This window comes from Triturus cristatus, chromosome 3_2 (assembly GCF_964204655.1).
Source record: "Triturus cristatus chromosome 3_2, aTriCri1.1, whole genome shotgun sequence".
NCBI classification, from domain to species: domain Eukaryota; kingdom Metazoa; phylum Chordata; class Amphibia; order Caudata; family Salamandridae; genus Triturus; species Triturus cristatus.
Window position 1 is genome coordinate 559725541 of NC_140584.1, and position 19521 is coordinate 559745061.

The following is a 19521-nucleotide window of genomic DNA, read 5'->3' on the forward strand; positions in this document are numbered from 1 at the left end:
TCCAAATAATATACAACTGAAAAAGCTTAAGGCACTGCTAAACCGTGCACTCCGGAGAATGTGGAGAGTAAACATAGATCCTACAGCCTTACAAGAACTGAGGCAACTGAAATCCAAACGCAGGAAACAAATTTGGTGCCTCAAGAAAGACGCTGACGAGGCACTCTGGGCTAAACTCTTGCATGACATGAAAACCAAGAGCAGCACCAATTTTGGCAAAAAAATAACACTCACCAACCCACTAAATCTAGTCATCAACTCACATGTAACAGAAGAGGCATGGACAATCTTCCTCCCAATTCATTTCAACAAAGATCTAGAAACTCAATTCTGCATTGATAACCTCATGCCCAAAAGGGAAGCATCAACATCTCAAATGTCTCCTAATACAGTATTGGAACAGCCCTTTACAATCACAACAACACAAATTTGCAAAAGAATATCCAAAGGCAGGCGGGATGGAGCTCCAGGACCAAATAGGTTTCCACCTATACTCTTCAAACAATACCCGGAATACTGGGCTTCAGTATTAAAACCAACTTTCAAAACAATCTTGCATACTTCGACGATACCACCATCAGGGAGGAGCTGGATCATCTCCCCCATCTAAAAACAAAGGCAAAAGGAACAACCCCAAAAACCTAAAAAGCTACCAGCTGGTAGCTTTACTGGATAACAAAGCCAAATATTATGCGGGATTACTTCTACTAGAACTAACGTCCTGGGCCACAGAAACTTCAGCAATCCAGTTAAACCAAACAGTCTTCAGTAAGAATACGGGGACTACTACCAATATCTCAATCCTCTCCCTACTGATAGATGCTGCACTTGCTATAAAACAGCCCCAGTATCTGTGCTTTATTGATTACATCTCAGCATTCGACCACATAAAAACAGGAATTTATTTTGGCAAAAATTAAAAAGGCTTAACACTTTATGGCTGCTTCTAAAACCGCTAATTCTTTTACACAGCAGCACTTGGGTGCAAGTAACTAGGCGCAGGAGACCACCTAACAAAGATTTCCAACAACCTCTGGGCTGAAACATGGCTGCGAGCTTGCCCCAATACTTTTTAACCTTTTTATGGCTGAGCTTTCGGTCACTCTCAATGGAAGCAACTTGCACGCTCCCAAGTTAGGTGGCCTCCAGTTAACCAATTTACTCTACGTGGACGATCTGGTGCTTATTATTTGGAAACCAGTAGGTTTACAGCACCAGCTCGATATCACATCTCGGTAGTCGGCGGAGAACAAACTCAGCATTAACCAAGAAAAAACAAAAATCCTGAGCGTGAACATCCGCAACAAAGACAAAACATCACTGGCATTTGGCGTCCTGTAAGATGGAAGCTGTACCAAACTACAAATACCTGGGGGTCATCATCGACAATAAAGGGAACTACACAGCTCAACGTGAGACCATAAAACAAGGGGAATAATGACTGCTGTGGCATTACGAAATCTGAAAAACATCATCTCTGGTCCAAATTTTCTTCCCCTAACCAGAGTGATCTAGGCAAAACGCCTACCATAAATCACTTACAGGGGCAAAGCCATGAGAGGGAGAGACGCTAAGACACTGGATCGCACAATAGCAAGAGCTATCTGAATGATTTTTGGATTACCAGGATACACCCCCCGCGCAGCTGAGGATAGAGTTCGGGATACAAAGACAAGAGCTTGCCCGTAAAGGAGCATTCATTAAAAGCTGGTATAAAATCAAAAGGGGGCCACCAGATTCGCTCAACACCTATTTGCGGAAAGAACTGCAATCCAAGGAGGCATGTCCAGCCAGACGCTACTTGGACAACTCACTTAACCAACTGGGACTGCAGAACCTTTAGGCCTTTGTAAGCTTCAAAAAAATAGTAAATAGCACTGTCAAAAAAGAATCACTCATACAGGATAAAGCTGCCCTGACAGAGCGCGCCCACGGCTGGTTCACCTTACAGTCCTATACCAAGGCGTCACCCCAAGCCTATCTCCATACCAGCTTCTCTATAACCATCAAAGGGAAGTTCTTGAAACTCCGCCTCGGCATATTACCATCTGAATACCATATTCCGCCATGGCTACGCCCTCCAAAGCCAGCAATCTGCCTACTTTGTGGGGAGGGAGAGAAGGGCATAGTACATCTGCTAACCACATGCAAGATTCTGACATGGGAGTGTCGGACTCTGCTTAGACCAATCTTTAATAAGAAACACATCCGGACTTGTAGACAAGCAGTGTTAGCAAGCTTCTCCAGCGAGGATGCCCAATTAAGCTGCCGTCTGGTAAATTTTCTATCAGCTGCCGAACTGAGCATCAAAAGACAAGCCAATCAGCTAGCAGTCGGTAATGCAGCCGAACGGACCGTGGGTCTTTGAAACAACAATCACAAGACACTGACTGTGTTGCTGCCTCAAAGAGAAGTTCAGCACAGTCAACCATTGCTATACAACGCTCAGGGTAGATTGCTACATAGAAATACCCTTTATCTGACTATTTATTCTCTTTCAAGTACACCTTGATTTTAATGCATGCATTCTTTACCTTGTAGCAAGATCTATCGCAAATAGCTGCTTTACACTTTCTCTGCGGCAAGTCAGGTGGGACACTCACAATTTGATGTAGAGGTCAAAATTGCTGCTTTTGCACCTGGCACTTTCCTCACATACTCAGGCTCGTTTGGCTTCTGTTACCTCACCGAATTTGCTGCTTAGCATTTGACCAACAAGGTCGGCTACTTTCGCTCCATAATGAATGCCGCAGAGCACGCATGAAATACACTACAATCCCTGCAGAGGCTAAATCACTGTCTTGCACATTGCACTTTCTCCTGTATGCCCTAGCACTTCGTCTTCTGCTGCTTAATCTATCTATTTATCAAGCACTGGTCTAACGAGGATAGCTCTGTTAGCTAAGCCGCAAAGCCGATGATTACAAAAAAATAAATATATAGATTACTCGAACTTTTTAAATTACTCCCTAGGGAGTTTCGGAGCTATATTTTAGCCCAATTTTATTGTGTTTTAACGTTGATTTATTTATTTATTTTTTGTTCAAATTGTCGCTTTAAAATGACAAGATGAGTTACACGTTTGAAAAGGCTTTAATTAACTGTACAATACATTCAAATTCAATGTTATCACTGCCAGATTCACCTATCTAGAATGTTACTTTAACCAGTGGGCAGCGAAACCGCTATGTTCCAGTACATGGACTGTGAGCCAGCCCCGTGGCCGTTAATGGTTGAGTAGGGGGAGGGGGGACCTCCTGTAAAGGAATTGACCCCAGAGGTAGGCTCCCTGGGGCCTTTTAAGGTTTGGGGAGCGAGCTGTGTTACCCCCACCCCATTTTGTGAATTGTTGGCCCCGGGGTGGGCTTCCCAGGAACTTTAAGAGGTTTGGGGAAGGGGGCCCCGCCCTCCCCAAAAAAATGTCTGCCTCAGGGGTGGGCTCCCCAGAGCCTCTTGAGGCACATGGAGGGGGCAGGTGTTTCCCGGGGTAGGGCTCCCTAGGGCCTCTCAAGGCTCGAGGAGGAGGGCAATGCGGTCCCCTTCCCCATTAATAATTAGTATGGCCCTGAGGGTGGGCTCCCTGGGGCCTCTTATGGCTATGATAAGGGGGGGCCGCAAATCCCCCCTCCCAATAAAAATAGTTTTTGGCCTCCGAATGTGCTCCCTGGGGCCTGAGAAGGCTCAGGAGGAGGGGCAAGCAGCCCCCTCCCCTTCATAAGTAGGCTTCAAGGGCTTATAATAAATAAATGCGCCCTGTCAGCTTTTTTTTGTTCCCGTGAGACTCTCGCTGGATCGCATTTGGGCAATTTGTCTTCTTTTTTGTCCTGGGAGGGTCGGGGGGGGGGGGGGGGCGGCTAGGTGTTCAGAGTTTCCCTACCATTCCCAGAAGCTATGAATTGTCGAGCTAACCGCAAGGGCTAAATTTCCTGTGGCATTTTTTACTTTTATTGTGCAATCATAGTTTTTTGGCTACACTTTAACCCTGAGGTTTTTTGGGAAGGGGAGTGTGGGGGAGGGAGGGAGAGAGAGAGAGAGACAGGGAGGGAGAGAGACAGGGAGGGAGAGAGACAGGGTGGGAGAGAGACAGGGAGTTAAAGAGAGGGAGGGAAAGAGAGAGAGAGAGAGAGGGAGGGAAAAAGAGGGGGAGAGGGGAAGGGGGAGGGACCCCGTCCGTCCAAACATTGCCAATGAAATAAATGCGCAATTGTACTACTAAGCACAGATTCACAAGTGTATTAACCATAGTACAAAGGTCAAATTCAATGTTATTACCCCAATAAATCCTAACTGATTTGTGATAACAATGTTTATTGCCTCACAGATCGTATTTCTTGATCTGTTTACAAACAAAAATGAGCCATACCCTGGAGGCCTATTTGTTGAGATTATGTCTACTACATGCATCTAACCCCTTGTGCTCTCGATATGGTAATAGAACTTTATTTAAATCTATTGCACTTGATGACACAACAGCATGACTTAAACCATATATGCAGATTCAGAGAGAGTAACATGCTGTTGATTACTATTGTTTAGTGAGGGCATGGTATTTATGACCCTCAAGGATTCGCCTCTTCTAAAGCATGGCCCCTCTGCGCACGTAAGAATGGAAAGGAATAACAAATTACACACACATTAGAAATGAATGTTTGCAATCCCAAGAGTCATATAAAATGGAATGTCTGCCCCTTGGGAGGTTTCTTCAACAAAAACCCACAAACAATAGAGATAGCATACAATGTGATACGCTATGCACATATAATAATAATAGAAAAAGTAATATTTATATCAATCTAGTATTACAATAGCGCACATTAACTTACATTACCAAACGCTGAAATGCTATATATATTTTTTTAATTCACTAGTTTTTCAGCCAGTGTCTGCCTCTGCAAAGCTCTACATCAACCCACATGCGGAAACTGAGCTAAAGACCCCTAAATTGGACTGCAAAATGGAAGTGCAGAATATTGCAATTGAATTAACTAAACCTCAGGTAAGTGAAAACGACCGTATATTCTTTGCTAGGCATTTTATTAGTCTTGTCATATGTGAACTATCAGCTCTGGCTCTGTTCTTTACACCTATCTTCGTCTAAATTATCTGTTTCATTTGATTGCATACATTATGAGCAGAATACATTTTTCAAATATGCAAAGCTATTTATTACTCCCTATTCTCTTGCTTGGTGATAAACCTCATTACAGAAAATCTGCATTATTCTCTTTCTTCCAAATGAAAGTAAAATAGATACAGCCTGCTACAGATGAGAGAGGTACGTTTTCTAGAACAATAACGCTTACCCAAGTACAGCCTTTGTTATCGTCGTCTTCCTCTCTACCTTGATAGGTAACTACTATTAATGCTTAGTTTTTTAGATCAATGCTAGACTGGTTATTAGTCCAAAAAGAGTTTAGCACTATCTTGTTTCAAGGGACCTGCTCTTTTCAAGGTTTCTTGGACAAGTCATGCTAAACACAGTAAAGGCGTACTTTTTTTCCTCCCTGTCTGTGGAACCCAGTCACAGCTGGATCCATAATTTCACAGAAGCAAGTGAGGCCTCTTGAACCTTGGCAATGTTGTCCTATTAATGATTAATACAATGTAAGTATTTTCCAAAAGAAGAAGACAAACAGTTTCAGGTGCCCCTGGTAAAATTGATTTCGAATCAGGAGTATTATTCATAATCCCCAACAGTGATACGAATGGGCAACTGTGTCCCTCGGTGTGTCTGTGTGTCAGGGCCAGACTGGGAACAACAACCAGCCCTGATAGGTTGCTGCTTGACCCAACCTGGGGGCTGGGAAGGGGGTGGATGCAAGAAACACCGCTCCCACTTTTCTTACAGGGGGCCGATATTGCACTGCTGCAAAACTGTCCCCCTGTAAGAAAAGTGGCCCCCATGGCCACAAGATCGGCCCCCACCCCTCCGGCCTACAGGGAAAACGTCCGGTGCCCTCTACAGCCAGTCCGGCCCTCTGTGTGTTGTGAGTTCTGAAGTACTACTCATCACATCCAAACCAGTTTGCTGATCAAAATTTGGGATATTGTGTAGGAACAGTCGGCTTCCATGCTTCTACAAACGTTTACCTATTATCTATTGCTGGGAACTGATCCTGATCTTTGATGCTGCCTTCTACAGCGATATGGGTCCTTGCTACCATTGCCCTGTAATAAATTGCTAATGCCTAGGAAGCACCTATTTCACATCAGACCACAGAATCTTTTGATAAATAGAGTTTTTTGCAAGCCATTGATTATTTCCTATGTTGAGACCAATCATGGGGGCAGTGGGCAAGCTAATTATTTTCAGTGTCTCTTTTGTTTGTTTCAAACCAGATTCATACAGTGTTTTAATCAGATATTTATGGAAAGCAATGCACAGAAACCCTCAAACCATTACTGGCTGAAATAAAAAAAATTACATCAGTTACAGTCAGCCAAGATTACGAATAAAGGCCATCTGATAGCACTGGCAATGAAAGGCAGCAATAAGGAGGTTAGCAGTAATGGCCATCAAGAAGCGTATTAGCCATCTTGACTAGGAGGCACACTAACTATGATAACCAGCATGCAGGCAATGGATTAGGAATATATGTCACAGACCTCATCAGATTGGACTGACCTAAAGTTCATCCTCTCCACCCTTATACGTTCCCTGAGACATTACCTCAACTCCCTTCTTTATTCATTCATTCTTGTAATGTCTCCTTTTCCTTCAATCCCATACCCATGCAGCAGTTGCATGCACATTCAATGCTTTCTCCTCCTCACCTAGCAGATTTACACATGCTGTTTATTCCCCACAGACTTATCTTCCCAGTCTCCATCTTCACAGTTACAGAAGCTCCACACATACACAACACCAGCCACCACCCACGACACCACAGGATCATCCACTGCATCCTCACACTCCTGTGAATGCATGCACATTCCCCAACATACTTCTAATTACGCAGCAACGGATAAAACATCATATTGCCTTAGTAATTGCACTGTGTATGTTGTAGGTGCTCTTCTTCATCCTGTGTCAGCTGCCAGTGTACTCAACAGGTAGTCGTTCAAATATGAATACCTTAAATACATTAGATTGGGAGAGGCACTCAATTGCTAATGAAGCTCACCCAGTAATTGCGAGCATAAGGTTCAATGTGAAAGTAGATCAATGATTACTGCAATATCCAATCCACACAAGTTCTTTATTGATTAAACTTTATTTAAGTATCTTTGTTGAGTAAAATCATTTTATAAATCGGTTGCCAACGTGTTTCATTCCTTTCCCAGAACCTCTTTAAGGCTGTAAAATGACATGGATATTTTATTATAACCATCCAGTAGTGACACACACTGAACGCAACTCAATTTTTCATTCTTGCATATAATTCTTTAAAACTCATAGTTACAAAATCTAGCCCCATTTTTAAATAAAAATTATGTATTCTGTTCAATAGCGCTTTTTACCATATCACCATGTGCACCTGACTGTCATTTTATAGCTAATAATCTATTCAGCACATTCCAGTATGTAATCTAATAATATATGTATAGTCACCTATATTAATAATTTAAAGGCAAGTGCAAAATGATAAACAGTGACACGAGGCAGCGGATAAGTTCATAAAAATGTAAGGGCCCAATTTATTATTACAATATGAATGCTTATAATTCATAGCTCTGTAAACATCTAAAATCACTAATTAGAACCTATACTTTAAAAAATATATATATTTTTTTTTACAGGTTTATAAAGCGCGAACTTGACCCAAATCAGGTAGCAGAGCGCTTTGCATAGCACCAGTTGCATTACATGAGAACACATTCATAATTGTTAGGTATGGGGTGATTAAGTGATTTGCCCAAAATCACAGGATGTTCAGCGTCATTGCCGAGACTGGAACCCAGTTCCCCAGGTTCGAGGTCGCCCGCCCTAGCCGTTAGGCTATACAAGTAATGTTTTTTGTTTGATTGCAAAGAGTGTGAGATAGCTCTTATATAAAGTCATTTGTATATCCTGCCTTCCTCAGTAGGACATTCAAAAAGTAATACAGCCTTAACTTGGGCACAAACTGTGTTCTATTAAAAGTGCTGAGGATATGAGCAAGTACACATACTCAGTAGCACTACGACCTATATATGTATGGAAGAATCAAATTGTAACCGATGTCTAAATTTCAAAGAATATTTTAGATTATACTTGTATACTATAATCCTGAGTATTTTATATTGGTATTGCTCAAATGTATTAAATAATATAACTAAAAATATAATTACATATAAAACAATTTAAAAATGAAATAAAAAAATGGAACCTTCTCAACTCATCATTTGAGAAGGCAAAATTCAGGATCCATTGAAAGGGAGTAGTCTTTTCAAATTGACCATTGTCAGAACTCGCGTATATAGTTCATAAGGCCTCCATTCTGAAACTTTCCACTGCACCTTCTGGTAAGTCTCATACCTTAAAATGGAAGAACTCTTCTCAAAACAAAGCACAGCTCACAATACATTGAGTTGCAAATGCATGATGAACATCATGTTTATGTTCTGATATGGAGGCATCCAACTCAGAGTGCGCCAAAATGACTATGTTGGCCTGTCGAACATGCGTAAGCGCTGGTTTGGGGGACACACTTACTAATATAATGTAAAGGGGTGGATGCTATTTTCGTTTGTCATCGTTGCCTATCCTCTTCCAAAAGTAGTAAATAGGTGAATCAGCCACACAGAGAGCATGTGATTCTCACAAAGTCGTTTTTTACTCATTGGTGATATTTTCTGAGATGCCTGTGAAACCCAGGCATGTACTGGCATGAATATCGAATAACAACATGGTGTCAACTCAACAAGATCATTTTTAAATTGTCACTATGGCATGTACACCCGTAGTTTGTTAACCAAACTGAATAATTAATCGTTAAAATATTCATGTCACAAAATCAGCATTCTGAGGTTACTAATGCTTCATATCAGTCCCCTAACTCCTATATCAGTAACCGTCTTAGGAAAGTAAAAGGCGATATAGTTTAGCAGCAAATAACACAGGTAGTTATAAATTATGAGGCCAAAAGTCTTACGAAATACGAATATTTAAAATTTTTGTTATACCTACCAGTCATTCAACATTGAATGGCAAACCTTTTTCCCCAAGCCACTTTGACCAACATTGTACATTTTGGTAAACCTTCATATCTGGACAGAAAATCTAAATGAGATATTCTTCATGCTTTAATCACTCATTGTATTGTCACCTGCGTGCTTTGTTTTGACAGCAATTTTTCTATTTTTAATGATTAGACTCACCTTAAAGTATTGTGGATAGTTATCATAATTCATGTCTTTTAAGCAACAGGAACAAGTGCTGGTATAGGTCAATCACAAACTATTACTCCCTTTCAAATGCAACCTGAATTTCATCCCCTCACAGGTTGGATTGAGTTTAATTAGCCTAATTTTGAGAATTAATATCATAACATACTTGGTATTGGATTCTAGTATATAGGTATTATTTAAATTATTCTTTGAGATTTAGACATCTTTTACAATACGATTCTTCAATACTTATATAGGCCTTTATGTTGGTAATGAGTCGGACATGCCCATAACCTGATCTCTTTTAACTTAACTTAGTTTGTGCGTGATCAAACGCTGGATTACCTTTTGAATGTCCTACTGAGGAAAATTACATTTGCAAATTACTTTAGGTAACAATTATACAACTCTCTTTGCAATGACACAGATAAAACTACTTGTGCAGGTTCAAATGAGTGATGGTTTTAGATGCATACAGCTACAGCACGGCGAGTTACAAAAAACTCTGTTCTGCGGAGCAGGGTTTTTTTCTCGCTAGCACTCACCAACTTTATGTTGGCGAGCGTGAGCAAGGAAAATCCTACTCCAGACTGCCTCCTGGTGAGATTTCTCAAATCTGGCGGTCGAGAATGGCAGCAAACGTTCGCGTTGAGGAACCTCCCGCTTGAGTAGAAACATCTACTCGAGCAGCAGAAAGGAGCAGCGCCCTCTTGCACTGCTCATGGTGCTGTGCACTCTGATTTTCCAGCACAGGACAAACACCCATTGCTAAAAATCAACATGAACAGCACAACCTACCACATTCCGCTCCTTGTGGAACTCTGCGTAGCGTGGCCAGAGGCACAGAATTCGCTAGAGGACCTTGAGCAGCTCACTAAAGATGCAGGCCCACGGTGCAAAGGATGCAGTGAGGATGAAGAGCTTGGTCGTAGGCGATGCTTGAGGCTGGAGCTTCTTGGAGCCCAAAGATCTCTGGTGAAAAGAGCCAACATGCCTTGGCAGCGGCAATTTGACCCAGTGCACAAGGGTTTGATTCCGGCGGTTCTGACGAGGGATACTGGCCTCAAACATGAGATGACAGTGAGAGGACAGTGCAGGCCTCTGGGGGAGTTGTAGAACCACCAGCTGTGTTGCTGAGCCTTTCGGAGTCTGTGGGAGCCGAGGAGCAGCAGACCGGTCAGCTTTTTTGTGGTGCCTGTAGATGCAGGAAAGTGACTCCTTCACTTCAAGGGAGATTCCTTCAGGTGTCTTGGATGTCCACAGGTCTTGGAAAGATCCTGTATATAGCACAGGCACAGACATTGCAGCAGATGAGCAGGACCACAAGACCAGGAGCAGCAGGAATTTTCCCAGTTGCAGTCTTGGTGCCCAGAGCAGAGTCCAGCGAAGTCCAGTGGGCCCAAACAGACGAAGATAAAGTTGTGTCTAATTCTGAATCTTCTCCCACGATGAATCTAGGGCCCCACCCATGGGTAAGCCCTTAAGTACCCTAAGGAAAGGGTTGGGACGATTCAGGGGTCCCTCTCACGTCCTTTGTCTAGTTTCATGCCAGAGTGGGAGCCAAAGGCTCCCTGAAAAGGTTTGAACTGGAGTATGCAAGAAGGGCACCAGGTGTGACCTTCAAGCAGACTTGGTGGTGCTGGAACGCGCCCCCATCCTGCCCCAATACACTAAACCCTGTCTGGGAGGTGGCACACCTCCCTGTGACTGGATATCGGTTGTTCGGTCTTCCCCTACTCGAGCTTGGCTCAGCAGTATGAGGGCAGAAACATGTCTCTGGTCTGCAGCAGCCTAGCTTGCTGTCCGGTTCTGGAAGACTGGTACCATGAGCACTGAGGGCCTCCCAGACGAGCTTTACAGTGCATGGAATCATACGATTCCAACATGTTCGATACAAAACACAACAGGGTTCGTTCCAGCCAGTTTAGAGAGGGTCATTGCTTAATGACGCATGGCCAATCTATTTATTGTGATGGCTAATGCACTTACAACCCAGGAGAATGGACTCCGAAGGTTGTAGGGGTGCCCTGCTCTTGCAGGGGCACCCTCACACTTAGAACTGAGCACCCTGCCTTTAGGATTGAAAGGCCTGCCTTAGGGGTGACTTATAGGTTTTAAGAGCAGTGACCCCAGATATAGGGAAACCTATATCTGTCATAAAGGGTGCTAGCACCAGTTCACACAGGCTGCAATGGCAGACCTGTAGTCATAGTTTGCCTGGTCTCTCTTGTGTGACATAATACATGCTTCAGCCCATAGGAGACCCCTGGTGGATCTATGCCCTGGGTACCTTGGTACCATATACTAGGTATTTATAAGGATATACCAGTAGCCAATATGGTGTGTACCTAAGTACTTACCCTAGCCAATTTAGGGGAGAAAGCTCAGAGACTGGGGTCCTAGTTAGCAGGATCCCAGTCAGACTAGTCAGAAACAGCATAACACCAGGCAAAAAAGTGGGGGTAACCATGAAAGCAGATCCCACTTTCATACACTTAGTATCTTCAGTTGTAGAGAAGTTTTCTCCTCTCTCAACTGTTGGTACAAAAACATTGAATCCCCCTATGGAACGTAGCTTGCAGATGGGTTTTTTAAGCTTTCGAAGTTGGCATATTGCAAGTTTCGGGACCAAGCATAATAATTCTCTTTTTTTAACAATATTAAAGGATATAGTATTATTGCTCAGCAGGAAACATGTGAGATTTTAAAACATTTTTGGGGATGGTTTTAGAACTTTATTCCATTCAGTAATCCCTCCTCTTCAGACAGGACTAAGGGTGGGTCTTACCACTCTTGTATCCCCATCCCTTGATCTATGAGTGAATTGTGTCTGTTCTCCCACCTTATGGCTGTGCTGCAATCCTTTTCAAAAGGTAGAATCCAACTGATTGTCATTTTTATATAATTCCAGCTCTTCACAAAAGAAGTCTGCGGTTCTATATTCCCAGGGAGCACTCCTTGAGGAATTCAGAGGAAATCAGCACCATTCTGCTTCTCTGATTGTTATGGGGCATTTTTAAAATCATCCCTCTAATAAACAGGGTCAAATTTGGAAATGCTTGACTAAATAATTAATAGGTTGAATTTCAGGTTTACAATAAAGGAGGGCGACGTCTTTAATTCAAATTCTGCCAGCCCGACATTTAGCGCAAAATGGTGCTTTTCTTTTACTGATTTTCTTTTTGTGTCATTCTCATTGTGGCCCTTTATTAATGACAGTAAGGTCACCGGGTCAAGTTTGATCATTCTTCTGGTGAATTGAAAAAGTAACTGTACCAAATTTAGGCATACCACTGGCATGGCACTAAAAGTAAGATATCAAAGGCATGGGGTAAAGTGGGCTAAGGTGATCCCAGAATCCTTTTGTAGTTAGCTTTTCTCAGGCAACTATTCGAATCTCGAAGTCTGTTTAAATGTTAACTCAGACCCTTCTTCAAACCTAGCCTCATTCAGCCGGATTATCCAGAAGGTAAAGCAGCTATTTAGCAGTCTGAGGAAACTAATCCTGCCCCAGTTCGATGGTTTGACAGTGTTTGTTCTAGTGCTCATCTGGTCCTACCAAGGGCAACCTAGAGACAGAGAGGAAGTGATTGGGTATAGTTTGAAATATAAAGAGCTCTAAAAAAACAGTAATGTTTCCTTAAGGAAGAGGCATTGGGGCAGCCTCTTAAAGTAAGTACACTTTCAGAGAGTTCTGCATGTTGGGAGATTGTTAACCACCCTTTCTTTGCTAAAGCAGAAACACCTTCCTTGGTATCTCCTATTTCAGACGATATGTGTATTTCCCATAGCTGAAAAAATATCCCATCGATTATTATTGATTTACTTACTTCTAACGAGAGTTATGAGAATAAGTTTACTTTAGATGAGGTCAGGGTGGCAGTTATTGGGCTATCAGTAAACAAAGTCCTTGGTGAAGATGGTGTGATGTCTTTATAAATCCGACCCTCTCATCTAGGCCCTACAATTGACCCAGGTGTTGAATGCCACTGCTAGCTTTAGCATCCTCTCTTCATGGTCTCGCTCCTTAGCTGTCCCAATTTTTAAAAACAGGGCCAAAATTGAGCCATGTTTTTACAGACCCAGCTCTCTCATCTATTTGGTAGGGAAAGAATTGAGGCCGGTAATACTTAACTGACTAGTTCCATGGGCACGGGATAATATCATTTCTGATATCCAGTATTGGTTCAGAGCTGGATTAAGCACACTTGATTTATGCAAGAATCAATCCACATGGCGTTTATGGCCCTTACAGCCGCATTCGATAGGGTCAAAAGAGATAAACTCTGTGTGTAGATTCGGATATTTTTCTTTTTTTAAGAGATCTGCATAAGGCAGTGTCTGCCTCAGTGAGATATGAGAGGGATTTTACCACTTCTCGTGCCTTTTTGCATCAAAAGCGGGGTCAGACTAAGTAGTATCCTTGCCCCATTCCTATTCACACTATACATAGACCATCTGGAGAAAGCACTTCTTAAATGTATGCACCTAGTGTGCCCCTGACCAATTCCTGCCATACTTTATGCAGATGACACGGTCCTACTGTCTAGAACCGCTGTGGGTTTGCAACAGTTACTGGACACGTGTCACTTTTATGAATAATTTGGATCTCACCACTAACTTTTCCAAATCTCATATCAGTGTAATGGGTCCCATATCTAAAAAATAAATATCTTATTGCCCTCATGGTAATCCTTGGAAAATGTTGGTGCCCTTAATTAATTGGGCATCCTTTTGATAACCTGATAATTCTTGGTTCTCACTAATTTCCTCTAAAAAGTATTTAATGGATAGGACGGTTGATCTGTTTTAGATTTTAGCTCCAGATTGGGCCAAAGACCACTTAAAGCCATAATGAAAATATACATGGCAAATGTATATCGACTGTCTCTTATGGAAGTGACATCTGGGGTTACTCAGAGCTGTCGAAAATACAGACAGAGGAAAACTGTTTCATGAGACGTTTGCTATCTCTCCCACAGCGTACCGCATCTTCATCCATTGGTGAGGTGGATTACAATTTGGGTCCGGAAGGAAGCTGCTTTTATTCAAAGGAATTTCACTCCCCTAGGTCGTCCGGAGTTATTTTTTCATCCGAAGCTTATTGTTAAAGGCATCCTAGGGTGGATAGAATCATTCCTTGACCCTCTTACAAGCACAGAGGGAATACTGTGAGCCTCAGAAACCACCAGTTCGTTTCTAGGTCTAGGGAAAACTGTCCTGCTCTCGTAACCCTACTGAATATCTGTCGCCAATGCTAATCAGCATTTCCTTCCAACTAGATATAGGCTGAGCATATTCCATGTATTGCTTATAGTTCCCAAAGGATGGTCGCCAGTGAGAATTCTGGCACGGTGTGCCAGCGACGGCACTTACCAAAAAGACACAGTGCATTTTATTATGTTCTGTGGTTACTACAAGCACTTTGAAAATCTCATATTACACACTCTGTTGAATAGTTTGAATTTTAGGCTGATTAGACCCGCTCTTCGATATCTGCAAATGTTAGGCGATGAACTCACCTATTTTACAGTGAAGTGTTATTTGGTATTAACTGTCCTTATCAACAGTTTTTATGAATTGATAGCTCTTAAAGGTTTGTCGCAAGTGAAGTCCCTGGCCATGTGCAACTGTGATGCGACAATTTAACAAGATACTGTGCACTTTTTTACGTTCTGTGAATAATATAAGCACCTTCAAATTATTATTTTTATGAATTGTTTGTACGAACTGCTATTTTTAAAGTGGTGTTCGTTTCATGGTTTTGTAATAAAATCGAAATATAGTGGAAGATGATGACTTAATAAGATAAATATGTTTGGTTCTGAGAAAGAACTGATGCTGCGTCCTCTGGATCTGCTTGAAGTTACCTGTGTGTCTGTCTATGTATCTGCAACTGCGCTTTACTTATCTTTCTTTTGGTCTACTTGGTTACGTTGTGCACAGGGGAAGAGTTGTTGTCTAGTGCTGCCGTAGGATTGTGTGGGGACCGTCTTTGGCCTTCTTGCTTTAGCCTATTCCCTGTTAGTTATTAGCATCAAGGCACAGTTAACTAAGGTGTTTGACTTGTTACTAAATACTGTTGCTAAAAAAATTGCATTATAATAGCCAAATGTTTTACTCTTAAATGTATGCAATTCTTGTTTTAATGTAGAAATGTTCTAAACTTTAATGATGATATGTTTTTTTAATTTGATCTTTGCAGTATCTCAGTATGATTGACTTGTTGGAGTCTGTAGATTACATGGTACGAAATGCACCCTACAGGAAGTACAGGCCAGATAAACCTCTGCACACCAACTCTAAACAATGGTAAGCAATACAGACAGATGTGCAACAAAAATATGTATTGACTGCGGATAATGTCAGTCAGGTTCTGCGTTTTAGGATCAGTATAACAGTCCAGGGAAAACAGAACACTTATATACATAAATTTGATATCTATGTACAATGTTTATTTACTTTTTGGGAGTTCTATATAGCGCAAACTCGACTGTATCTGAGCGCTTTACATGAACACCAGTTGCACTACAGATGGACACATTAATTTTGGTAGCTTCGGGGAAATTAAGAGATTTGCCCAGAATCACAGGATGTTGAGCGTCTCTGCAGAGACTCGAACCAGGTTCCCCAGCTTCAAGGTCGACTGCTCTAGCTGTTATGCCACATCTTCTCATTATACTTAAAACTGTGCATTTTTAAATTCAGTTAAACTCTGCACTATATCAGTCTAAATTTACCGAATTTCATGTTGACAGGAAATAAATGACACTATTGAACTATCCTTCCTTTTTAGGTCGTGCATTCGAGACTTCTTGTATATACTTTAGTATATACTTATGTGTTTATGTACTTTGTGGGCTCTGGAGATCAGCCCTACGACTTGTCTGCTTCCTCTTAGGGGCTTTTTTTTCTGTTCAACTGCCTCTATTTAACTGTGTTGATAGAAAACGACCAGCAGAGCTCAGTAAAATACCAGAATTGCTTTCTGCTGAGGGACTTTCTTTTTAAAAATTTTCTGGCAACTGCCTCTATTTAACTTTTTAAATAGAAAAAGATCTGCAGAGGTCAGTAAAATACCAAAATCACTTTAGCATTCTCTAGATTCCAGTCCATAGAAATTGTCTTCCACAAGCACCTGTAGACAATAATATTTTTTTCAAATCTTGTATTTTCAGTGATATGACCACCGAAGGCCCTGATTATAGATTAAAAACAGAGCTTTGGACTATACCATTTCCTGCTGAAAGGCAATATTTCTCTCCATGTGTTCCCAGGAAAGGAGGAGAGCCTGCTGGTGTCTTAACACCGTTAGCGAAGGTGACGCTGCGCTGCATACGCATTTTTCCCGATTTTAAAGATTTTATTGTTTATAGACTTATAGCAGATTTTAGCAATAAGTCATTCAAACACCTATAACCCTGGGCATACACCCACGTATCCGCAGAGTTGTAGCATTTCTCGTGCCTCTTACTCTGGTCCACCTTGGCTGATGTTACGTTTGTACGTAGGGTAGAGAGCACGCACCATGCTTATACTTCTGGTTAGGCACTTGCGGCGGGCAGGGCGTAGGCAGCGGTCTAGTGGTTAGAGACCGGCTGACTACTTAGCCAGATGCTAGTACAGATGCACAGGGGAAAGGAGTAGAATTTGCTGGTGTCTTAACGCGGGTAGCGAAGGTGACGCTGCGCTGCATACGCATATTAAATGATTTTAAAGATTTTATTGTTTATAGACTTTTAGCAGATTTTAGCAATCAGTCATTCAAACACCTATAGCCCTGCACATACACCCACGTACCTGTAGAGTTGTAGCATTTCTCGTGCCTCTTACTCTCGTCTTCCATGCTGTTTGTGCGGAGGGTATAGAGCACGCACCACGCTCATACTTCCGGTTCGGCACTTGCGGCGGGTGGGGGCGTAGGCAGCGGTCTAGTGGTTAGAGACCGGCTGACTACTTAGTCCGATGCTAGGACGGATGCGCAGCAGATGCGCGCAGCGGGTGCACCAAAGGTGCGCCTAAGGCAAGCCTGTCTGCGCCCGTCCGTGGCTGACTGTAGCCAGGGGCCGCGAACCCTACCCGTGTCAAGCTAGAATCTCAGGTAACAATCGGATACACAGCACAGGATCTGATAAAGCTGAGACCAGCCTCCAGCCCCCTATGTTGGCACCTAAACTTGCCGCAAGAACTGAAAGGCAAAAAGGGCTTCTGTGGCCACTGTAGTTGGACATCAAGGGAGAAAATCACCCCACAGAGGCCTACGACGAGCTTAAAGGAGAAAGCTAGGTGGAAAATTGAATTAATAAACTGTAGGTCCATCCCAGCTCACAAAATCGAGATAAGATGCTTAATTGAGGAAGAGCAGCTGGACGCTCTATTCATAACCAAGACTTGGCTTAAAGAGTGGTCTACCCCTGACCTACTGATGGCTCTGCCAATAGGTTACAACATACTTAGACATGACAGAGTGGAAAAAATCGGAGGCGGCATAGCAATTATATACAAAGAAAATTATAGCTGCACCATCACTCCAAAATCCCTCTTGAACTGTGACTCTATGTTGGTCAGCATTCCCAGAAATCAACATATATATTACAACTAAGATCTTACAAGGGAATAAATCTGGGTCCCCACTGGAACCCATTTCCCCAATATCCTGTCACAAGGGGAAGGCGCCATCGCGATAACAGCCACAGCATTACTTAACCTCTCCCTCAGTCAGGGGACAGTACCGAAATCCTGGAAACATGCCATAGTGCGCACTTTGATTAAAAAAAAAAAAGAAAAATACATCTAGACCCAAAAGACCTGGTGAATTTCCATCCCATATCACTTCTCCCCATTTTAGGAAAAATGGCTGAAAGGCATGTTAGTCATACGCTGTCCCAATTTTTAGAGGAGAAATGATACTTCATCAGACTCAAATGGGCTTTAGACCAGCCCACCGCACCGAATCCGCCCTACTGCTCATCACAGAAAAATTGAAGAGCATTCTTGACCAAGGGGGTGAGGCCGCCATCCTAATACTAGACTTGACCGCAGCTTTTGACACGGTGGATCAAGAGACCCTCGTGCTTAGGCTAGAGAGAGCAGGGATTCAAGGCCATGCTCTAAAATGGATTGTATCATTCCGGAAAGACAGAGCCTTCCAAACCACAGAGGGCGAACAGATATGGGACAACTTTAAAGTTATGTGTGGGGTCCCACAGGGCTCCTCCCTGAGCACCACACTGTTTAACATGTACATGCAACCTTTGGCCGACATTGTCCAGGAATTTGGGTTGTCAATTAAAACATACGCAGACAACACCCAACTGGTAATCTCAGTAACAAAGGACCCCAAACCTAAAAAGATCTCACAATCACCCTGCATGGAAAAGATAGCCAGATGGATGACCGGCAGCAAGCTAAAACTTAACGGGGACAAAACAGAACTTATGTTCCTAGGCAACAAAATATCACCGCAAATCGCTATGAACTGGCCAATAGAAATAGGACAACCACCAGGGCATAAGAACTCCATAAAAAACTTGGGATTTTGGTTGAATTGCAACCTCACAATGGAGACCCAGGCCAGGAAACTAGCAGCCACCTGTTTCGGAATCCTCAGGATGCTCCGAAAAATCATGGACCTCATACCAGAGAAGTGCCAGAGAACCGTGGTACAAGCGCTGGTGGTTTTGCGCCTTAACTACGGAAACTCTCTTCCTGGTGTCACCTAAACGCGTATTGAACAAACTGCAGGTGGTACAAAATTCGGCAGTCGGACTACTTAGAAACACCCAAGACACGAATCAGTGCAAAGTGCCCTGAAATCGTTGCACTGGTTGCTGGTGCAGGCCAGGGTCAAGTTTAAAACATTATGTATAGCACCAAGGGCCTTAAAGGGAAAAGGACCAACCTTACTAAAAACATTGATTACACACCAGAAAGAGCCCTGAGATCCTACTCAGAACACCTGGCCAAACCACCAGGACCAGGAGATCTAGATGGGGAGGAAGATCTTTTACGCACTTGGTGCCGAAACTATGGAATTCGATGCCAATATATCGAAGACTAACCGTCGAGGAATTGGCCTTCAGAAAGAAACTAAAAACCTGACTATTCCCAGGCTAAGGCTCGGCTTACGATCTCTCCTGCTCCATAGCGCTGGGAAGCCCTCGGGCAGCTATGCACTCTATAAGACTTCTAAACATACCTGGTATGTCACGC

The 19521-nt window shown here is 42.6% G+C and overlaps 1 protein-coding gene across 1 annotated transcript in view; it reads left to right on the plus strand.

Moving 5' to 3' along the window:
* The window catches only part of VPS13C (vacuolar protein sorting 13 homolog C), a 2873871-nt gene that overhangs the window by 463503 nt on the left and 2390847 nt on the right, over positions 1–19521 (plus strand). The window contains exons 11-12 of the mRNA XM_085648297.1: positions 4869–4996; positions 15515–15621. Coding sequence (XP_085504423.1) covers positions 4869–4996; positions 15515–15621 — 235 coding nt within the window. The remainder of the gene's footprint in view (positions 1–4868; positions 4997–15514; positions 15622–19521) is intronic.